General features: G+C 44.2%; 1 protein-coding gene and 1 long non-coding RNA gene across 5 annotated transcripts in view; both read left to right on the top strand.

The window, feature by feature from the left end:
- Positions 1-2,811: 2,811 nt before the first annotated feature.
- The window catches only part of KCNQ1 (potassium voltage-gated channel subfamily Q member 1), a 282,535-nt gene continuing 267,495 nt past the window's right edge, over positions 2,812-17,851 (top strand). For 2 of the 4 annotated variants that reach the window (XM_028733561.2, XM_028733552.2), the window contains exon 1: positions 2,814-3,337. In XM_028733561.2, the coding sequence (XP_028589394.2) occupies positions 2,922-3,337 (416 nt within the window). In that variant the 5' untranslated portion in view covers positions 2,814-2,921. Of the gene's footprint in view, positions 3,338-17,851 lie in introns of all 4 variants that reach the window. The other 2 variants (XM_028733579.2, XM_028733570.2) reach the window with 2 other exon arrangements.
- Positions 3,468-8,632, top strand: LOC114599049 (uncharacterized). The gene is made up of 2 exons (XR_003707230.2): positions 3,468-6,382; positions 7,622-8,632. It is a non-coding gene; the product is annotated as an uncharacterized LOC114599049 (long non-coding RNA).

Genomic DNA, 17,851 nt, shown 5'->3' with positions numbered 1-17,851 from the left:
GTATGAGAGCACAATTCTTGCCTCTTTTTTTTAAGCAACTCTGTGCCCCTATTTTGTTTTCCAGATTCTCAGAAGAGAGCATCCATTGCCTTAAAAAGGCAAGCTACAAATTCTTCCTTGATATGTTGCAGAGGAATTACACCGAGAATGAATCAAACAGTAGAATTAGGACTTAAGAAGAATGTTGGTATAAGCCGCTGTATACTGTCAAAACATTTGTCTATCTCGAGCTCAGTATTGCCTAAATTGGAACAACTTCTGTGAGCCACCTCCTGTCTTATTACGTTCAGACATGGTGGTGGGACCCCTGCAGTGATTCTAGCAATAGGTAGAGCAAACTGAACTGAGTCTGGGTGTACAGTAGAGCAGTGAATTCACCACCAGCTCCTGCTGGCTAGGGCAGAAGGTGAAGTGACAATAACCCCCCGCTTTATTTTGTTCCAGGCTGATGCAGCAGAAGGGCCCACATTGGACCCTTCACCAGGAAATGGACCACCATTGACTTCAGTGGATGCTGTTTCAGCAGCCCTTACACTGACTGGCAGCCACACGAGGGAGCTTCCATAGCAGCTTGGCTCCTCTGCATCCTAACCCCTTACACTTAGCATCATGTGTGTGTGTGTGTGTGTGTGTGTGTGTGTGTGTGTGTGTGTGTGTTAGTATTATGGCTGTGGCTGTACCAGCACTTCATTTTGTTTTACTTTTTTGTTAGTCTGCCCCTCCTTAATGCTGTTTATTTCATTGCATACTTTTTTATTGTAAATCACATTGAGGCTATTTTTAGAAGTAGTAGATGTGTTATAAATAGCAGGACAGGAATTGTCTGCAAGAGCCTCATCCTGCTATGCCAAGTGACCCTGCAAGTGACACTGGTGTGCAAATGGTCCATCCTGCTGCTGCTTGACATAGTAAGCTGGGCACATACTTGGTCTGCTAAGCGCTTGGGACTTCATGGCAGCCTCCACAGTCACATCCCCAGAGCTATGCCCCTGCTAAGAATATGAACATATAGAATATAACATTATGGCTGCAATAACAAGTCATTTCTCCCATTCTCTCTCTCTCTCTTCCCTCTAACATCCAGCCCAAGTCTCAAGAGTTTGCTCAATATTTTGTGACATTTTGGTTGGCTGTAATTAAGAGATTTGGATTTTTTCCGAAATAAAAGTGGCATGCTAATGTAACCTGGCTCTTCTTATTAGGTTATTTGGTGGGTTTATGTCTAGAAGCGGAAGAAAAAAGGCTTATATATTTGGCATGCAACATACTAGCACATAGTTGGGCAAAAGATTACTGCAATGCAGGGGGTTGGACCAGATGACACTTGTGGTCACTTTCAACGCTACAATTCTGTGATCCAGTGATTCTATGATTCCTACAGTACAGGATATCACAATCTCTGTTGTGAAATAAGTGGCAGTACTTCATCTCTGCCCATCACTACATTATTTCTTGCGAGAGGATCTGCTGATGGGCAGCTGCCAACCTACCAAGAGATGCAAGTGTGAGTAAGCACTCAAGTTTCAATTTATAAGGTTCCAAGAGGGCAGGGCTTCTTGGGATATCATCAAGGGTGTTTAACATGTACTGTATTTCTTTTTGAATTGTTCTTTGACATGTTCAAGGATCTATACACACATTATCTCAGTAATTCCCACAACCATGTAAAGCAGGTGTGGACAACTTTTTTTTCCTGCTGAGGAACATTCTCTGCCCCCCCCCCCCCCCGTGTGTGTGTGTGTGTGTGTGTGTGGAATCTGCCAGAGGCCACATGCTGACAGTGGGCGGAGCTGAAACTGATGACAAATGTGTTCTGGATAACTAATCTGGAATAAAGACCAATCATTCTGAAACTACATAAAAATAAAGTGAGGCTTTTAAAAAGCCAGGAAAATACTCATAAATGAAGTTGAGTGGAGTCACATGTAGCCCCTAGATCACAGGTTTTCCCTTTTAAGTTAAAAAGGTGGTGTTGGTCACTGGTTGTCTTAATAGTACAGAGATGGCACACACTGAGGCTGAAAAACAGGAATATATTAAAGGCACAGCTCCTATATCATGGGAGTAGCCAGGATTTTTGATAGGGGGGCAGGCCTCTTGTTGGGGGGGGGGCGAACCTCACTTAGCTAGGTATTTTTTATTGATTTGGGGGAGGGCAACTGCCCCCCTACCGCCCCTTGGCTACACCCATGCCCCATACATGTCTATTCAGAAATAAGTCCCACTGAATTCAATAAAACTTACTCCCAGGTAAATAAATGACTATATGACTGCAGCCCTAGTGAGTTTGAGGCAGGGGGTGAGAGCCAAACTAGGGAACTGCTGTTTCACAGATCATTTGCTCACCCACCTTGCTACGTCGCCCGCTCGGCATCTGCAAAAAACACACACCACAAAAACAAACACCTCCCCGTCATGGCCCTCTCTTAGCCTAAGGAATATAAAAGATAAAAAGGAAAATAGTATATATAAGAGATAAATGGAACCAGAACAGCACATTGCTTTGATTTCGCCCGCGCTCCTCTGGATGGCAGGGATCTTCTTCCAGCTGATTGCACAACGCCTGCCAGGCTTAGGGCAAGGAAGATGCCACTAATCATGAATCACCCAAGTTCTGCACCTGCTGAACATCTACTTGTTGCCCAGCTGCGGAAAGTCTCGGCCGTCGTGCGCGAGTGAGGGACGAGCAGCAGCCGCCGCTGCCCCCTTGGGCTCCTTGGGTGGCTGCTGGCAGCGGCGAGGCGGAGGGAGCCGGGGCCTTCCCCGAGGAGCCCTCCCCCGGAGTGGGCGGGGCCAAGGCGAGCTCTCGGGGACTTGAGCGGAGGCCGCGGGGGAAGGAGAGCGAGAGACGCGTCGCGCTCGCTGCCTGGCTCCGCATCCCGCCCGCCCGCCCCCTCCGCCTCCGCGCGCGCGCCTCTGCGATGTCTTCTCCTTCCTCGCCCAAGGCGGAGAGGAAGCCGTGGAGCTTGGGGCGCCTGTCCGTCACGTCCAGGAAAGGCAGCATGAAACCCTCGGCTCTGGAGCTGGCCGAGAACGCCGCCAACGCGCACTACGCTCCTTTCTCGCTCTCCGCGCCCGCGGGGGGGACGACGCCCGGCGGCACCGGCTGCGCGGCTCAGCAGCGCGCGCGGTACGTCGAGGGGCCCGAAGCCACCGTGGCCATGAGCGGCGGAGGCGGCGGCGGCGACTACCCTCGCCCTCCGGTCAGCTTCGACCCGCGCGTCTCCATCTACAGCGTCCGCAGACCTCTGCTGAGCCGCAGCCACATCCAAGGCAGGGTCTACAACTTCCTGGAGAGACCCACCGGCTGGAAGTGCTTCGTCTATCACTTCACTGTGTGAGTCCCAACGGCTTTTTGCTGAACTAAAGTTAGAGGCGATTCCCCCCTCATAAGGACCCCCCCCTTCTTCCCCGAGGAGCCCGACGGCGGCTCCCGGGGTCAAGGAGCGGGGAGGGCGGGCGGGCGGGCAGACAGGCTTCTCGTCGCTTTCTGTCAAGAAAAGGCGGGAAAAGGGCCTCGGGGAGCCCGGCGCACGCTCGAGGCCAAGGGCGCGCGGCTGGCTCGGCACCCGCCGGAGCCCCGCCCACTGGAGATTGGCAGCCCTCGCGCGACGCGTGTTTACCCGGCGGACTTTTCCGACCGAAGTTGACCTAGTAAGGATGCTGCGGGTGGCAGCCCGACCTACTAGGTCAGCATCCTGCTGCGGGAGTGAGGCAGCTGTCGTTGAAGCCGCACGCCTCCTTTGCCCCCCGACCAGCCTTCCTCCTGGAGCCATAGAGGGGGAAAAGGTTGCAGCTTTGGGGACTTTTGAGTTTAGAGGAAAAGGGGAATAAGAGGGGGCTTGAGAGAAGTTTCTAAAATTATGCCTGGGGGAGAAAGTGAGTAGAGAAAGGTTTTCCTCCCTCTTTTCTAACACCAGAAGTCTCGGACAATCTGATGAAGCCGAATGTAGGAAGATCCAGGGCAGAGAAAAGAAACTTTTTCACGCAGTGCATTAGTTAAACTGTGGAACTCCCTCCCACAGGACACAGTGATCGCCACAGACTTGGATGGCTTTAAAAGAGCACCGGACAACGGAGGAGAGGGCTGTCGATGGTGACTAGCTGTGATGGCTATGCTCTGCCCTCACAGTTGGAGGCAGTAATGCTTTTGAATACCATGTGCTGGACACCACAGGAGGGCAAGAGTGCTCTTGTGCTCAGGTTTCCCACAGGCCTCCAGTTGGCCACTGGGAGAACAGGATGCAGGGCTGGATTATTGATTTGATTGATTTCTATACCACCCTCCACCTGATGATCGCAGGGCGACTTACTATCTAAAAACACAAAAATGCATAACAGTAACCCAGCCTCCACAATATGGCCCCATCCAAGAGCACATGTTTTTATGTCCTATATACCTTACGCTTTAGCAGCTCTTAGGAAAACTCTCAGTGTGTCTCATCAGATATTTAACAGACCAAGCCTTGGCATACTTTATTGGAAGTAAGTTGCATTGTGTTCCATGAAGTTTGCTGCCAGGAAAGTATTCCGAGCATTGCAGCCTAATTGTAGGCGCTGTCTGCCTGTAACATTTAATTGCCTAGATTCATGCATAACGTTTGCTACAGATAAATCCTTTCCTTTAAGCACATAAGGTACTCCCTTACAGGTGCGTGTGCAGATAAGTTATTTCCAGGATGTATGTCAATAGATGCTAGGTTGTTGGCGGGTGGTGGTGGAGAGAGACAGCTCAAGAAGATGGCAATTGTAGATATCCTTTACTCTGGCTAGGTACCTGTTCTGCATGGTGGGGTGCACCACTGTGGCTTCTCTGTGCTAAAGGTCCATGCAGATACACTCTCTATTTGATGAGCTGTGCTTTAACTTCTCTCTCTGTGTTCCATTCATTCCTAATGCATTGAGCAAAACAAGGCATTGTATGCTGAGAACGTCTTACGCTGGTTACAAGTACCAGAGTTCATAAAGTGTTGTTCATGAGATAATTATTTAAACTAGCCATCTGTCAGCATAATTCGATTCATTATTCAGAACTCTGACAACACATTGTGTGTGTGCACGCACACAAATACAAACGTTTGTGAAATGAAACAGTGACAAATGTGTGAACCCCCCTCTTTGCTACTGCCCAGGGAAAAGCAGCTTTGGGAAGGGAGCTTTTTAGAGTGGAGAAGCAGCCAAGGAGGTTTGTTAGACTCATCACAGAGTTGTAGAGTTGAAAGGTACCACGAGGATCATCTAGTCCAAGCTGTGACAATGCAGGAATCTTTTTGCCCAGCATGACTGAGATTAAGTCTCCTGCTCTGCCAATTGAGCTATGTTGAAACTTTTCTGCACTGGTCATTCTTCTACTCTAGATTGTACCTCTCCCCATCACTTATCTCCCCTTGAGCTTCCAAAATGCACATTTGGAAAGGCAAAAATAAGTTTGGAAACCTGCAAAATAGGAGGGGGATTTGGAGTGGAGTGATTAACACTTTCCTTACTCACCATTTATCCACTCCAAATCCTCCTCCTACATTGCAGGTTTCCAAATTTTTGTTGCTTACAGGTTGTCTTATGATTTGCTAGGAGTGAAAGTGTTGAGCACATTTAGTTTCATAGGCATGCTGTGAAAGGGCATTATTCTTGATACAGTGGTACCTCGGGTTACATACGCTTCAGGTTACAGACTCTGCTAACCCAGAAATAGTGCTTCAGGTTAAGAACTTTGCTTCAGGATAAGAACAAAAATCGTGCTCCGGCTAAAGTGGTGCTTCAGGTTAAGAACAGTTTCAGGTTAAGAACGGACCTCCGGAACGAATTAAGTACTTAACCCAAAGTACCACTGTACACAAATTATAGCCAAATTGAGCCAAAAATATGAAGGCATACTGTAACACAACATGGCATTAGCTGCCTTTGACATTCCTCTTGGAGTTGATGCAAATGACTTATTGCCTGATGTTGGTGTGCTTAAAATAACACTCACTTTTCTGAATCATGGCTTGCAAAATTAAAAAGCCACCAAAAATACCAATCAATACAATATACTGTACTTAATAGCTTCAAAATGTAGATTAGTCGTGCTTGTCTAATCAGAGCTACTTTTCAAGGTGCATTCTTGGAAATGAAGAAAAGAATAGAATGTATTTTTAAGAAAGTAGTGAATGGAATTTCTTAACCCAAGGTACTCTTACCTTAGGGCTTTTTGGGGGGGGGGGTAGAATCCAAATATCCTAACTGCCACTTAAAAGTTGTGTTAACTTACTAATGGCTCACCATATGACTCTGGTGCTTTTTTCTCTCCATACCACTGCAAATGACGAAATAAGAAAGATTTACAACAGAGGTTCCTAAACCATGGTCCGTAGACCTCCAGTGGTCCACAAGCTTCATTCAGGTAGTCATCGGCATGTCTGTAAAAATACAGTTAAAATAATACAGAATCCAAAACAGTGCATTGAGATTGCTAAAACAGGCAGAAAAATAATTAAGTGGTTCATCAAGACTTTCAGCAATTTTTAATTCGTCATGAGGATGGGGGGAGATTGGGAACTTTAGTTGGCATCCATCTGTCTCGAGAGACAATGGAGTGTGCCTCCAAGCTGGGGATGAAGTCAAACTGCTGTGTTAGTAGCACCAAAGTGACCTCCTCAGAGTACGAGCCTGAGCAGTATGTACAAAGGTCCTGGGTTGCCCAGATGACAAGACACGCCCCCCCCCCGGCTTCACTGATGTGGTCCAAAGGAAAGCAGAACAATACGTTTGGTACCAGCTTGCCTGCAGGAGTTTCTGGAAGGAGGCTTACAAGGTGCCATCCAACCTTTGTAGGGACTCCACTCTGGATTTGTGTAGGGTTTATTCCTTAGCCCCTTTTCTGCCAAAGATATCCTGAAAGGTAACAGAGGTTTAGGATCAGTTTTTCTTCTCCTAGATGGGCTACCTTCCCAGGTTGATGAGACCCACCTGCAAGGGGGGTGCGGTAGGTGTGGTCCACCCCGGGTGCCCCCACAGAGGTGGGTGACAAAATGGTGGGCAGCACTCACTGCTGGGCCTGCAGCAGGCCCAAGCCACACATCTTGGGCACCCGCAGGTTCCACTCTGTCCGCCTGCTGCCTCCCCCCCAGCTATAGGGTGGCTGAGGCCGCATGGTGCGCCCTGTCCCTAGGGGTGCTGTGCCCCCCCGTCCCTATGGGGAAGTTCACTTCGCCCCTATGGGTGGTTCGCCACAGGTGCCAGAGAGACTTCCTCCACCGCTGGCACCTGCCCCTCATTTCCCTCTACAGCACATGCTGAAACTGCCTTCTTGATCATTGGACCCACTAGTGGTCTCATCTGCTCAATCTGCTGCAGCTGTCTTTCCATGTAGAGCTTACAATATCATAGTCCAAAAGCTTGGAGGAGCAATTTATCTCCAGATAGTGGCTCTAATGTACAACTAACCTTTATTCTGAAAGTTAACTCAGGGAAAACTTCAAAACAGCCAAATGAGCTTGGAGTTTCCTCGGTGTGCACAAAATGTGGGAAACTGGGATTGGGTAGGGGAGTGGAAATGGAATGGCATATCTTAACAGACGGTGTGGCTGGCTGCTTGGCAACTTGTGCAAAGAGTATTCAGTGCTTCAACATTTTGTTTCAGGTCCCACTTGTTTTAAATGCATTTACTGGGATGTTCCAAGTGATGGATTGTCCAAATTGGAGCTTCTTGCATTGTAGGTTCATAGCTGGATGTTTTGGAAGCAAAGACAGGAAGACCAAAAGTAATGTGTTAAATCAGGTTCTCCATTTTCACCATCACTGATGCTGAGCACATGGGAAGCAGCTGCATACCAGGTCAGACTATTTCACAGAATCTTAGAATTGTAGAGTTGGAAGGTATCCCAAGGGTCATCTAGTCCAATGCCCTGCAATGCCAGTATTGCCTGCACTGGCTGGTAGTGGCTATCCAGGGTCTTTCATATCACCTGCTACCTAATCCCTTTAACTAGGGGTGTTAGGCATTGGACTTTGGCACTTCTGCTTACAAAGCATATGCTGTACTACTGAGCTATGACTCCACTCCACTCCTCTCATCTCTCTTGCATGCTTTTGATGAATCAGTGCGAGACCCACATGGCTCCAGACAGCTCTCATCAGAAGCCCACATGAAACTCCAAAAGTGTTCTTGATAAACACCTAACCTCACTCTGAGCAAGTTCCTCCCTGGCTAAAGAACAAAACCTCCTTCAACTGTTTAAAGAGTCTGATTAAATTTTTGCTAATGGGAACATAAATATTATAAAGTAAAGTTGTCCGGGGAAATGTATATTTATTCTTTCTCTGTTTTTTGTGTGTCTGTGTATAAACAATATGGCTTTTGTTTATCTGTAGTAGTACAGTTTGGCTGGTCTGTAGGACATGAAAAAAAATGCTGTTGAGATTGTGCTTGAGGTCAGTGGTTTAGACCACAGTGACACCCACGTCCCCATTTTACCATTTTTTGAGTTCATAGCTTTGTGGATGACCAGCTAAAGTAAATTTAAAATCAGTAGCAGGCTAAGCAGAAGTCTTATAGGTTTGCTTATTTGTGCCGCTTTAAGCATTGTTTACAAACATGTCTCATATTATTAAATGAAATCTGTTTCCCAATAAATGTGACAGATGACTTTAACCTTTTGTTACATCTACAGACCTAAAGAGTTGTTTCATTTATGAAAGTTAGGTGTGACATTGTAATTTAAGGACCAAACCACATGTTACACATCAGATTAGTAATCAGATCTCTCTCTCTCTCTCTCTCTCTCTCTCTCTCTCTCTCTCTCTCTCTCTCACACACACACACACACACACACACACACACACGAAATCAATGTAGGGTGCTTTAAATATTATTTGAACAGTGGCACTGGGTTTCCTTCATCTAGCCCATCCTCTCTGCGGCTATTAGTTCCCCATTCTACTATATCCAGTTCATGTGCGTCTTAGGTCTTCCTCTTCCTTTACTGTCCCATCCAGTCCCCTCCACACCCAAAAATCACCTCTGCAAGGTAGGAGGACCTGGTGGAACAGAACAGGAGGCCTGCAGGGGGAGAGAGGAAATGGAAGTCCTGTTGCACTGGTGAAACCCTGCTGGTGAAACATTGGTTACAACACTTTAGCTTTTGGGGGAGGGTTAATTTAGGCAAGAGAAGCAGCCCGGCATGTGTATGAGATATAAAGATCCCTTCCTCAGTGCCATTTGTGATTCATAAAATAAATCAATCAATCAAATGGGAGCTGTGAAGCCCTGGTTCAAATATTGCCTCAGCTATGGACTCATTAGATGGCCTTAGGAAAGCCACTGTTCTCTCAGCCTCAGCCTCAGTCACCACATCCCCATCTGCATGGTAACAATATTACTGGCCTACCTCACATTGCAGTTTTAAGGATTCTTGAGATAATGCATGTGAAACATTTCAGCTCAACAAAGCTTTGTTTATTTAATTTTGTCAAGCTTGCTAAAACTGCATCAAAAATATTTGTTAAGAAACACTAATAAAGGGACATAGATAAAAAAATTCTGAGACCCATGAAGTGTGCATAGCTTACATTCCTTATCATTCTTATGGTTCACTATCCAGTACTAATTATTGAAGGAAACTTAACTGTAATTTAGCTCCACTGGTTTCAGTACAACTTATGTACTCTTGCATTTCTTCGGGTTGTACCCATTATGTAGAAACAAGTTATGTTGAAATAATTGGGACCTATGTCCAAGTTACCATCTACTTCCTGGAAACAACATCCCCGCCCCAATTTATTTTAATGGAGCTGTAGTATGTTCATTGTATAGCAGAGAGGGGACATAGTCCCACATAAAAACGTTGTTGCATATAAGCCTGGCTTTAAAGGCACCAGCTGTTTAATCGCCCTTCATATGGTGCATGAGCAGCCATATGAGCGAGTAGCTCAAAACAATAAGCAATGCAACAGTCCTAGCTAGTGTTGTGCTGAAACCTGTCTTCCAGTTTCTTGAGATTATTGTTCCCCTGTAAAAGAAGTTTTCGTGGGTTGGGGTTGTTGTTTTTTGGCCTCATTTGCAGTGTGTTTTAGAATTTCTTTAGAATGTTGTTGAGTGTGGGGTCAAGCTTACCTAACGGTTGCAAGGGCGATGCTGGTGATGTGCATTAAGCATTTCTCCAGTGCTGCCAGCTCCCTGATCTGACGAAACCCAATGGGGAAATCTTTTATGATGTCTATCCTGGCCCTCACTGCTGGACTAAAGTACTCAGACTCCCAGCATGGTTTCTGCCCAGTGCTTTAATGTGTGGATGATATTGGTACATAGGTAATGCACAGGTGCAGCAGGTGCAGAAGAGGTATAGATGCATGGCTAAATGCAAGCTAATGCGTTGATCCAACAAGCAGCATTCTACCCAGCCTCTTCCTTTCGAAGAGTGAGGAGGGCACAGTCAGAGTCCTGGGACTGGGCAAGCAAAAAGGTTGTCCAAAGGCAGCTCCCTGAGCTCCTCTCATTCCTCCTCTCATTCCTCCTCAAGGTCCAGCTATCCTCTTCATGACATTTCCATGAGATACATGACAATGTGTTTACCTGAGCTTTGAATCACAGGAAGTCTAGCAGTCTGGCTTTTGAGCCCCTGAGACTGGCACACTTGCTTCTGCTTAAAGGAAGTCCTCCTTTTTAGCTTAAAAAGAAATCTTTCTGCACTGATTTCTTTAAAAGGAAAAAACACTTTAAAAAAAGATGAACAGTTGCCAAGCACACAATCGGCAGCCTCTCAACTTCCCTGTGCTTACAAGAAAGCCCCAATGGGGACATTATGGGGTTTTCAGAGTGCAGACCAATGGAGAAGTTATGCACTTGCAAGCACCCCTCAGCCACCCTGCTCCCAAACATGAAAATTTCACCAAAAGGCTCTCTCCCCTTAAGTATTGCTGGAAAATTGTTGGGGGGAAAATGCAGCTTAATTTATCAGCATAATGCTAGTTCTAGTTTATCTATGCCTTATGCTGTTTACTCCACTTGTTTGTTTAGATTCGTAAAGGTAAAGGGACCCCTGACAGTTAAGTTCAGTCGCGAACGACTCTGAGGTTGCGGTGCTCATCTCGCTTTACAGGCCGAGAGAGCCGGCGTTTGTCCGCTCTGCAGACAGTTTTTCCAGGTCATGTGGCCAGCATGACTAAGCCGCTTCTGGCGCAACGGAACACTGACACCAGAGCAACACACGGAAACACCGCTTACCTTCCTGCCGGAGCTGTACCTATTAATCTACTTGCACTTTTGGGTGTGCTTTCGAACTGCTAGGTTGGCAGGAGCTGGGACTGAGCAACGGGAGCTCACCCCGTTGCAGGAATTCGAATCACTGACCTTTTGATTGGCAAGCCCAGGGCTCAGTGGTTTAGACCACAGCGCCGCCCGTGTCCCTTATATTCATAGCCTGGTGTAAATCTGAGTAAATCTCATTTATCCTCATAACCAGTGCTTTTTTTCAGGGAGGATGCAGGGGTATGCATACCCCTAAACATTTTGTGAATCTTTGTACTTTTGTCCATTTACTGTATTTATTTTTCCTGATTTGAACTATAAAATGGTGATTTTCTTGAGTCAAAATGAGAGTACCCCTAAATGTTTTTTTAAGGAAAAAAGCACTGCTCATAACAACCCTGCGAGGTAAGTCACTGATGGAGAACCGAGGCTGTGATATGGGGCTTTCTTCCAGGCATCCCAATGAGTTGTGGGCTTTAGAACTAGATCTCTAAAATTATATCCATGGGGCCTTATATTCCTTCTATTAAGGACAGAGTACATTTCAGAGGCTGCTAGTCCTGTTCAGCTCTGGTTATGTTGGATGCTGAACTGAATACAGTGTTCATATAATCTTATTTGACCAGGACAAACATCTGCACAAATACAACGGTGGAAAGATTCTGTTGTAAAGTAACAGCTTACAAATGTATGCGTGTAAAATGAGTGTGTTGTAATGGTGATACTAAAAAAAAACCCAGAAGGCTTGCAATAACCCTTGACCTATTTTTATATGTTGCATTCAGGAAATAAGATCATGCAAGAGTGCACTGAGTATGTCTTGTCTAATTGGGTCAAAAATAATTCAGTGGCTGATTACAAGGTTGATGCCAACATGTCATTAAATCATTCTATCACATAATAGAGAATTATTTGCCTGGTTTGGTTTAATTCCAAACAGGTTATTTAGAATTTTAAGGGAACAGTCTTGTGTTCTTGGTTCATTGTAACCAGGATCGACTTAGATATGGATGCTTTATAGTAATATCCTCACAATAAATCTTACCTGTTTTGATGTGTTGTGTTGTTCTCTTTAGCCGTATCTTCTAGATTCTATATGACTGTAGTCATTTCCTCTCTGAAATGGGAAACAGTTAAGCATTTTCTCAATCTTTATCCTACTGCTAATACCAGGAACTATATTTTGTTGTGGCTCCTACAGTCCAGAAGCTAGATCTTTGTGTGTTTGTAATGAGATTTTTGTGTGACACCCCTGCTGAATGACTTTTGCATTAGCTAGAAAAACAGCACTCTCTCACTGAACTGGGTAGGAAAAATACAAACTTTTAATGGATAAAAAAAAGGACCCCTGACAGTTAAGTCCAGTCGCAGACGACTCTGGGGTTGCGGCACTCATCTTGCTTTACAGGCCGAGGGAGCTGGCGTTTGTCCGCTCCGCAGACAGTTTTTCCAGGTCATGTGGCCAGCATGACTAAGCCGCTTCTGGCGCAATGGAGCACTGAAACCAGAACAGCACACGGAAACGCCATTTATCGGTTGGCAGGAGCTGGGACTAAGCAACAGGAGCTCACCCCATTGCGGGGATTCGAACCTCTGACCTTCTGATCAGCAAGCCCAAGAGGCTCAGTGGTTTAGACCACAGCGCCACCTGTGTCCCACTGGGTAGAACATGCTTAATACTACAGGGTGAGTCTTTTAAAAGAGGCCCCATGGAACATGTGTACTCTGTATCCATGGGGCCTCTTTTAAAGGACTCACCCTGTACAAATAGCAATGTGCACAATTCTCATGCTTTAGCAAGACATATCAAAGCAGGAGAGCCACAATGCAATCTATCAATTTTAAAAGTGTTAAGTAAATAACTTTTCATAGATAGGCAATATCATAATGTTAATGAGCTGAGAATCATAGAATTTTAGAACTGGAAGGAACACCAATCACCTTCATTGCAGGAAGATCAAAGGTATTGCTAATAGGAGTGGGTGTTATACTTTTGGTGAATGTGGTTAGTAGGAGAGCTGTGCTGGATGGCAGTACAGATCGTTAAAAAAAAAAAAGGACAAAAGGAAGGTGGGAAAGAGCTTCCAGATTTTCTTTTTTGCTTGAAGACTGTTGCTGCTGAACCACAGGTCAGTTTCTATTACTGATATTTAGTATGATAAAGATCTTTTCTGAAGTTTTTTTAAAAAGCTAATTACTACAGTTTCATAACCCATGCATAATGAATAACTATCCTAACAAACACCTATAACCATCCCCTGTGGTATGCACATGGGACATACAGAAAAGGTTTGCAGTGGACCTAAGTGGACTTGTGATGTTTCTTGCCCCCCCCCAACCCCACTTTTAATACAGTATGTTAAATACCCTTATAGCAATTTCATAATGTGTACCCCAGCAGGGACCAGAGGAAGAATGACAGCTGAGAGGAGCACAGAAAGAAAAGAAATGCCATACTGCATCAGCACAATCAGACGTCTTCATCTGCCCCAGCTGCAGCAAAACATGTCTCAGCCATATTTGTCTCTATAGTCACAGCAGGCATTGTAATTCTTCAATGGTTTGGCTTCATCCCTGAAGGCACACTCCGTCATTGTCTCCTGAGTCAGATGGATGCCAACAACAAATGTGGACTAGTGCTTCTTGTCCCTATATTGCATATCTGAGTCTGAAAACTGGGACATATGGATCATATAGGGCAGGCATAGGCAAACTCCGACCCTCCAGATGTTTGGGACTACAATTCCCATCATCCCTGACCACTGGTCCTGTTAGCTAGGGATGATGGGAATTGCAGTCCCAAACATCTGGAGGGTCAGAGTTTGCCTATGCCTGATTTAGGGTCATGTTCATGATAACTATGCTATAGTTGCCTGTACTGACAGTGGCTGCTGAAAGTTCAGGACTCTTCTTCCTCCTGCTCTTCTGATTCATTATGCTGACTCATTCTTAGTTAAGGTATAGCTTCCCAGCATGCAAATCCATAATGATGACAATGGGATCACTCTGGCAGTAGTCTTGCCAGGATGGCAAGATCAGAGCAGAGGCTAGATTGGTGGTAGCACTTTTGTGGCTCAAACAATCAGTTCCTCTATTACAGGAACATCTCAGTATAATGTAACTATGGAGCACCTCTAAGTCTATGGATACAATTTTTAAGAGCAGGAAAGGTTTACCTGGGATGGTATGGAAAACTTTGAATGAGCAGATGTGTCTTCCTCATGTCCCCTTGTTTTCAGTTTCTGTCTTTGGTGGTATCATACTTTTCTGCCACATCTGCTCCTCCATTGCTAGCTAGATTGTGTCGATAAAAGTTCACTTGGCTCTCTTCATATTGGCTACAGCTTTCAGTTCACTCTGTTTTCTCTCTGGTTGAATTGAGGTATGAATTGCCCAGTGCCCAGTTTATTATGTTAACACAAAAGGAAGCATGAACAGCTGTAATGGAAAAAAAGAGAATGTTTAAAGCGTTGGCAGATTGCGAAACTTCCACAAACAAACATAAACCTTTGCCCTTCTCTGCTTTTTACAACTACAAATCAAAACTTAAGGAAGAGCAAAAAGCACCATTTGAAATAAGTCACTGAAAGGTGTGTGTGGAGGAATACTATGAAGTTCCAGTGAAGACATGATAAATGAAACTAATATTGTCATAATGGTTGTGTGCTTATTTATTTGTTTGCAGAATATCTAGAACACCCTTCATCTCAAATGTTGCCTCAGGCTACATAATTTATCTGCCATAATCATATTCCTTATGCACCTCATTCGTATATTTTTAAAAAACAAAACAGAATTTGTACTTGAATATTAAACAGGTCAGATCACTCAATCATCTAGCCCAGAACTTAGTTTATTGTTCAGCCAGAATGCAATGACAATCATTTTTACAAAAAAACCCCCTCAAACTCATAAAATGTAGCAGTAGTCGTAATCTATTAAAAACATAGTCAAGTTTACCTAAATGTGTAAATGGTCAGCACAACGTCATGTACACCAACAAGATTAATTTCATTTCTTTTTATAAAGAGATATAAAATTTTTATGTAATAAAAATATTAAAAATGCAATAATAAAAGTATATTAAAATACATAAAACATAGCAAAGACCATAGATAAAACATAACCTTTACATAAAATAGCAGATACTTAGCAGGCAGAAGCCTGCTATTTGGCTAGAACTGTTGAAGAAGGAGCTCCTTTATAGGTTACAGTCACATTTATCACATCATAACACAGAATATGATACAAAGTTGCTTTATAAATAACAATATTTAAAAATCAAACACAGTTTCCCATGAATTTTCTCTTTGATGATGACAAGAAAACAAAATGTAACTAAAAGCGCTTCACTGTCATTATACATAGGAATGCATAATTAAAAGTAAAAGTAAGGGGAAATTCTAGGGAACTATACAGCACTATTTTGGTAGGGCAGCAAGGGACACACCTGCTGAAATTCCCTTTTATGTACAACAGTTAAGGATGCAGGTGTCCTGCCCTCTTTTGCATTGGCTGCCCCATGTTTTAAAATGCTGTGTTTCACCCATAATTCATGACAATAGTATGTATGCTGACAAAGAGCTTTGTGGCGCTATTAAGATTCACAAACTGATTACGGCATAGAGACCACTTCATAAGGTGTATGGCATATTACCCTCTTGTTTTTGCTTCAACAGACTATTTTTATTTTATTTTTTAAAATGAGGATACTACATTTTAACAAGTGATATTGTTATTACATTACTGTATACGTTATTTCATTTTTGTTGTGGTTGGCACCTTCTGCCTTGGGGGACAATGGAGAAGTGAGCCTTTGGGTGTGAAGACAAAATGCTGGAGATAATATCTGTTTGGATTCAGAGTTGTTAGAATGGTATCTTCATTAAAGTTCTGCAGTGACCATGTTTAAGATAAATTGATCAGTTAAAAGCAAACAGTTGGATGAATGTGTAAAAAAGGCTGAGAGCTGTAGCAGATACTAATTTTTGGTTTTTATAAAAACTCTTGAAACCTGAAAGATTTTGGCTGCAATCCTATATGCACTTACCTGGGAGTAAGTTAGCTCAGTTAGTGATATATGGAAGTGAGAGCTGGACCATAAAGAAGGCTGATCACCGAAGAATTGATGCCTTTGAATTATGGTGCTGGAGGAGACTCTTGAGAGTCCCATGGACTGCAAGAAGATCAAACCTATCCATTCTGAAGAAAATCAGCCCTGAGTGCTCACTGGAAGGACAGATCCTGAAGCTGAGACTCCAATACTTTGGCCACCTCATGAGAAGAGAAGACTCCCTGGAAAAGACCCTGATGTTGGGAAAGATGGAGGGCACAAGGAGAAGGGGCCGGCAGAGGACAAGATGGTTGGATAGTGTTCTCGAAGCTACCAGCATGAGTTTGACCAAACTGCGGGAGGCAGTGGAAGACAGGAGTGCCTGGCGTGCTCTGGTCCATGGGGTCACGAAGAGTCGGACATGACTAAACGACTAAACAACAACAACAAAGTTTGCTCAGTGGGGCTTTTTGTTGTTGTTTAGTCGTTTAGTTGTGTCCGACTCTTCGTGAACAAACATCCATAGCAATAGAACTCATAGCTAGGTGTGATTTATCTAAAACATACCTTGCTGCAAGTTCTATTATGATTTCTGTTTGTTCTCTAACCCACTACATACACGGCCATCAAAGAAAAGAGACTTGTGGAATGACAGCAATGCCAGATTCAGTGAGAAAGTAGCACCTCTGTGAAAAGTGTTGGAATGTTCCAGGGTGTCCTTGGGGATTAGTTGCTGTCTTTCACAACAATGAACCCCCTGTCAACAGTCTTGGTCATGGGCAAACACCAGCCAAGCATACATAAGCTCTTATCAGCTCTAGCTAGACTGCTTGCGTTCAAAAAAAGCAATGTCATAAAAACCTTCAGTGGCTGGCGATTCCAGAGCTCACTGCTAGAGCTGAAAAGAATTCCCAAACAACACAGGCCTCTTATCAGCTTTAATTGCTAGGCAGTGGAGAATTGCTGTTTGTTCAACGTCATCCAGTATTAGTAGCTCTGTTGTGGGTTGTGCTATGGAGATGGTGAAATGCTTGGCCACTGGCATTTCCAGTGGAAATGAGAAAAACACCATGTCAATGGTAATTTAAGCTGTAAGCGCAGAAGTATAAAAGAAACGCAAACTGTAAAGTCCTCCGGGCTGGGTTCATTTTTAAAAGGTAAACAATTGAGAACATATACATTGAATTATATGGGCCAATGAGAAATGTTTCACAATTGTAACCAATTGAAATCTTGCTGTATATTTTTGGGGGGAGATTGTGAGTCAGTGGTCCCACCCCCACTGATTAAGGTTTTGATTAAGGTTTACCTAAATGTGTGATATAACAATCCCTGTAGCATAAACATTTCACTTACCACAACAGGAAACTATTAAACTTTTACAGATGTGTAGCATATGGGAAGGAAGCTTCTGTAATTTTCTATAAATAACCCTCATGTGGTCAAAATGCTCGAAGCTTCTATGTTGAGAGCTTCAGGGAGCATCCAGGTTTGAAAACTAGGCCAGCAGAGATACCATTCACACCTAAGTTTTGGATTCAATTGGCTACATCCCCACAACATGTGAATTG

This window comes from Podarcis muralis, chromosome 1, assembly GCF_964188315.1.
Source record: "Podarcis muralis chromosome 1, rPodMur119.hap1.1, whole genome shotgun sequence".
NCBI classification, from domain to species: domain Eukaryota; kingdom Metazoa; phylum Chordata; class Lepidosauria; order Squamata; family Lacertidae; genus Podarcis; species Podarcis muralis.
The sequence above is the reverse complement of the archived record's forward strand: the minus strand, read 5'-3'. Positions and strand labels throughout refer to the sequence as shown.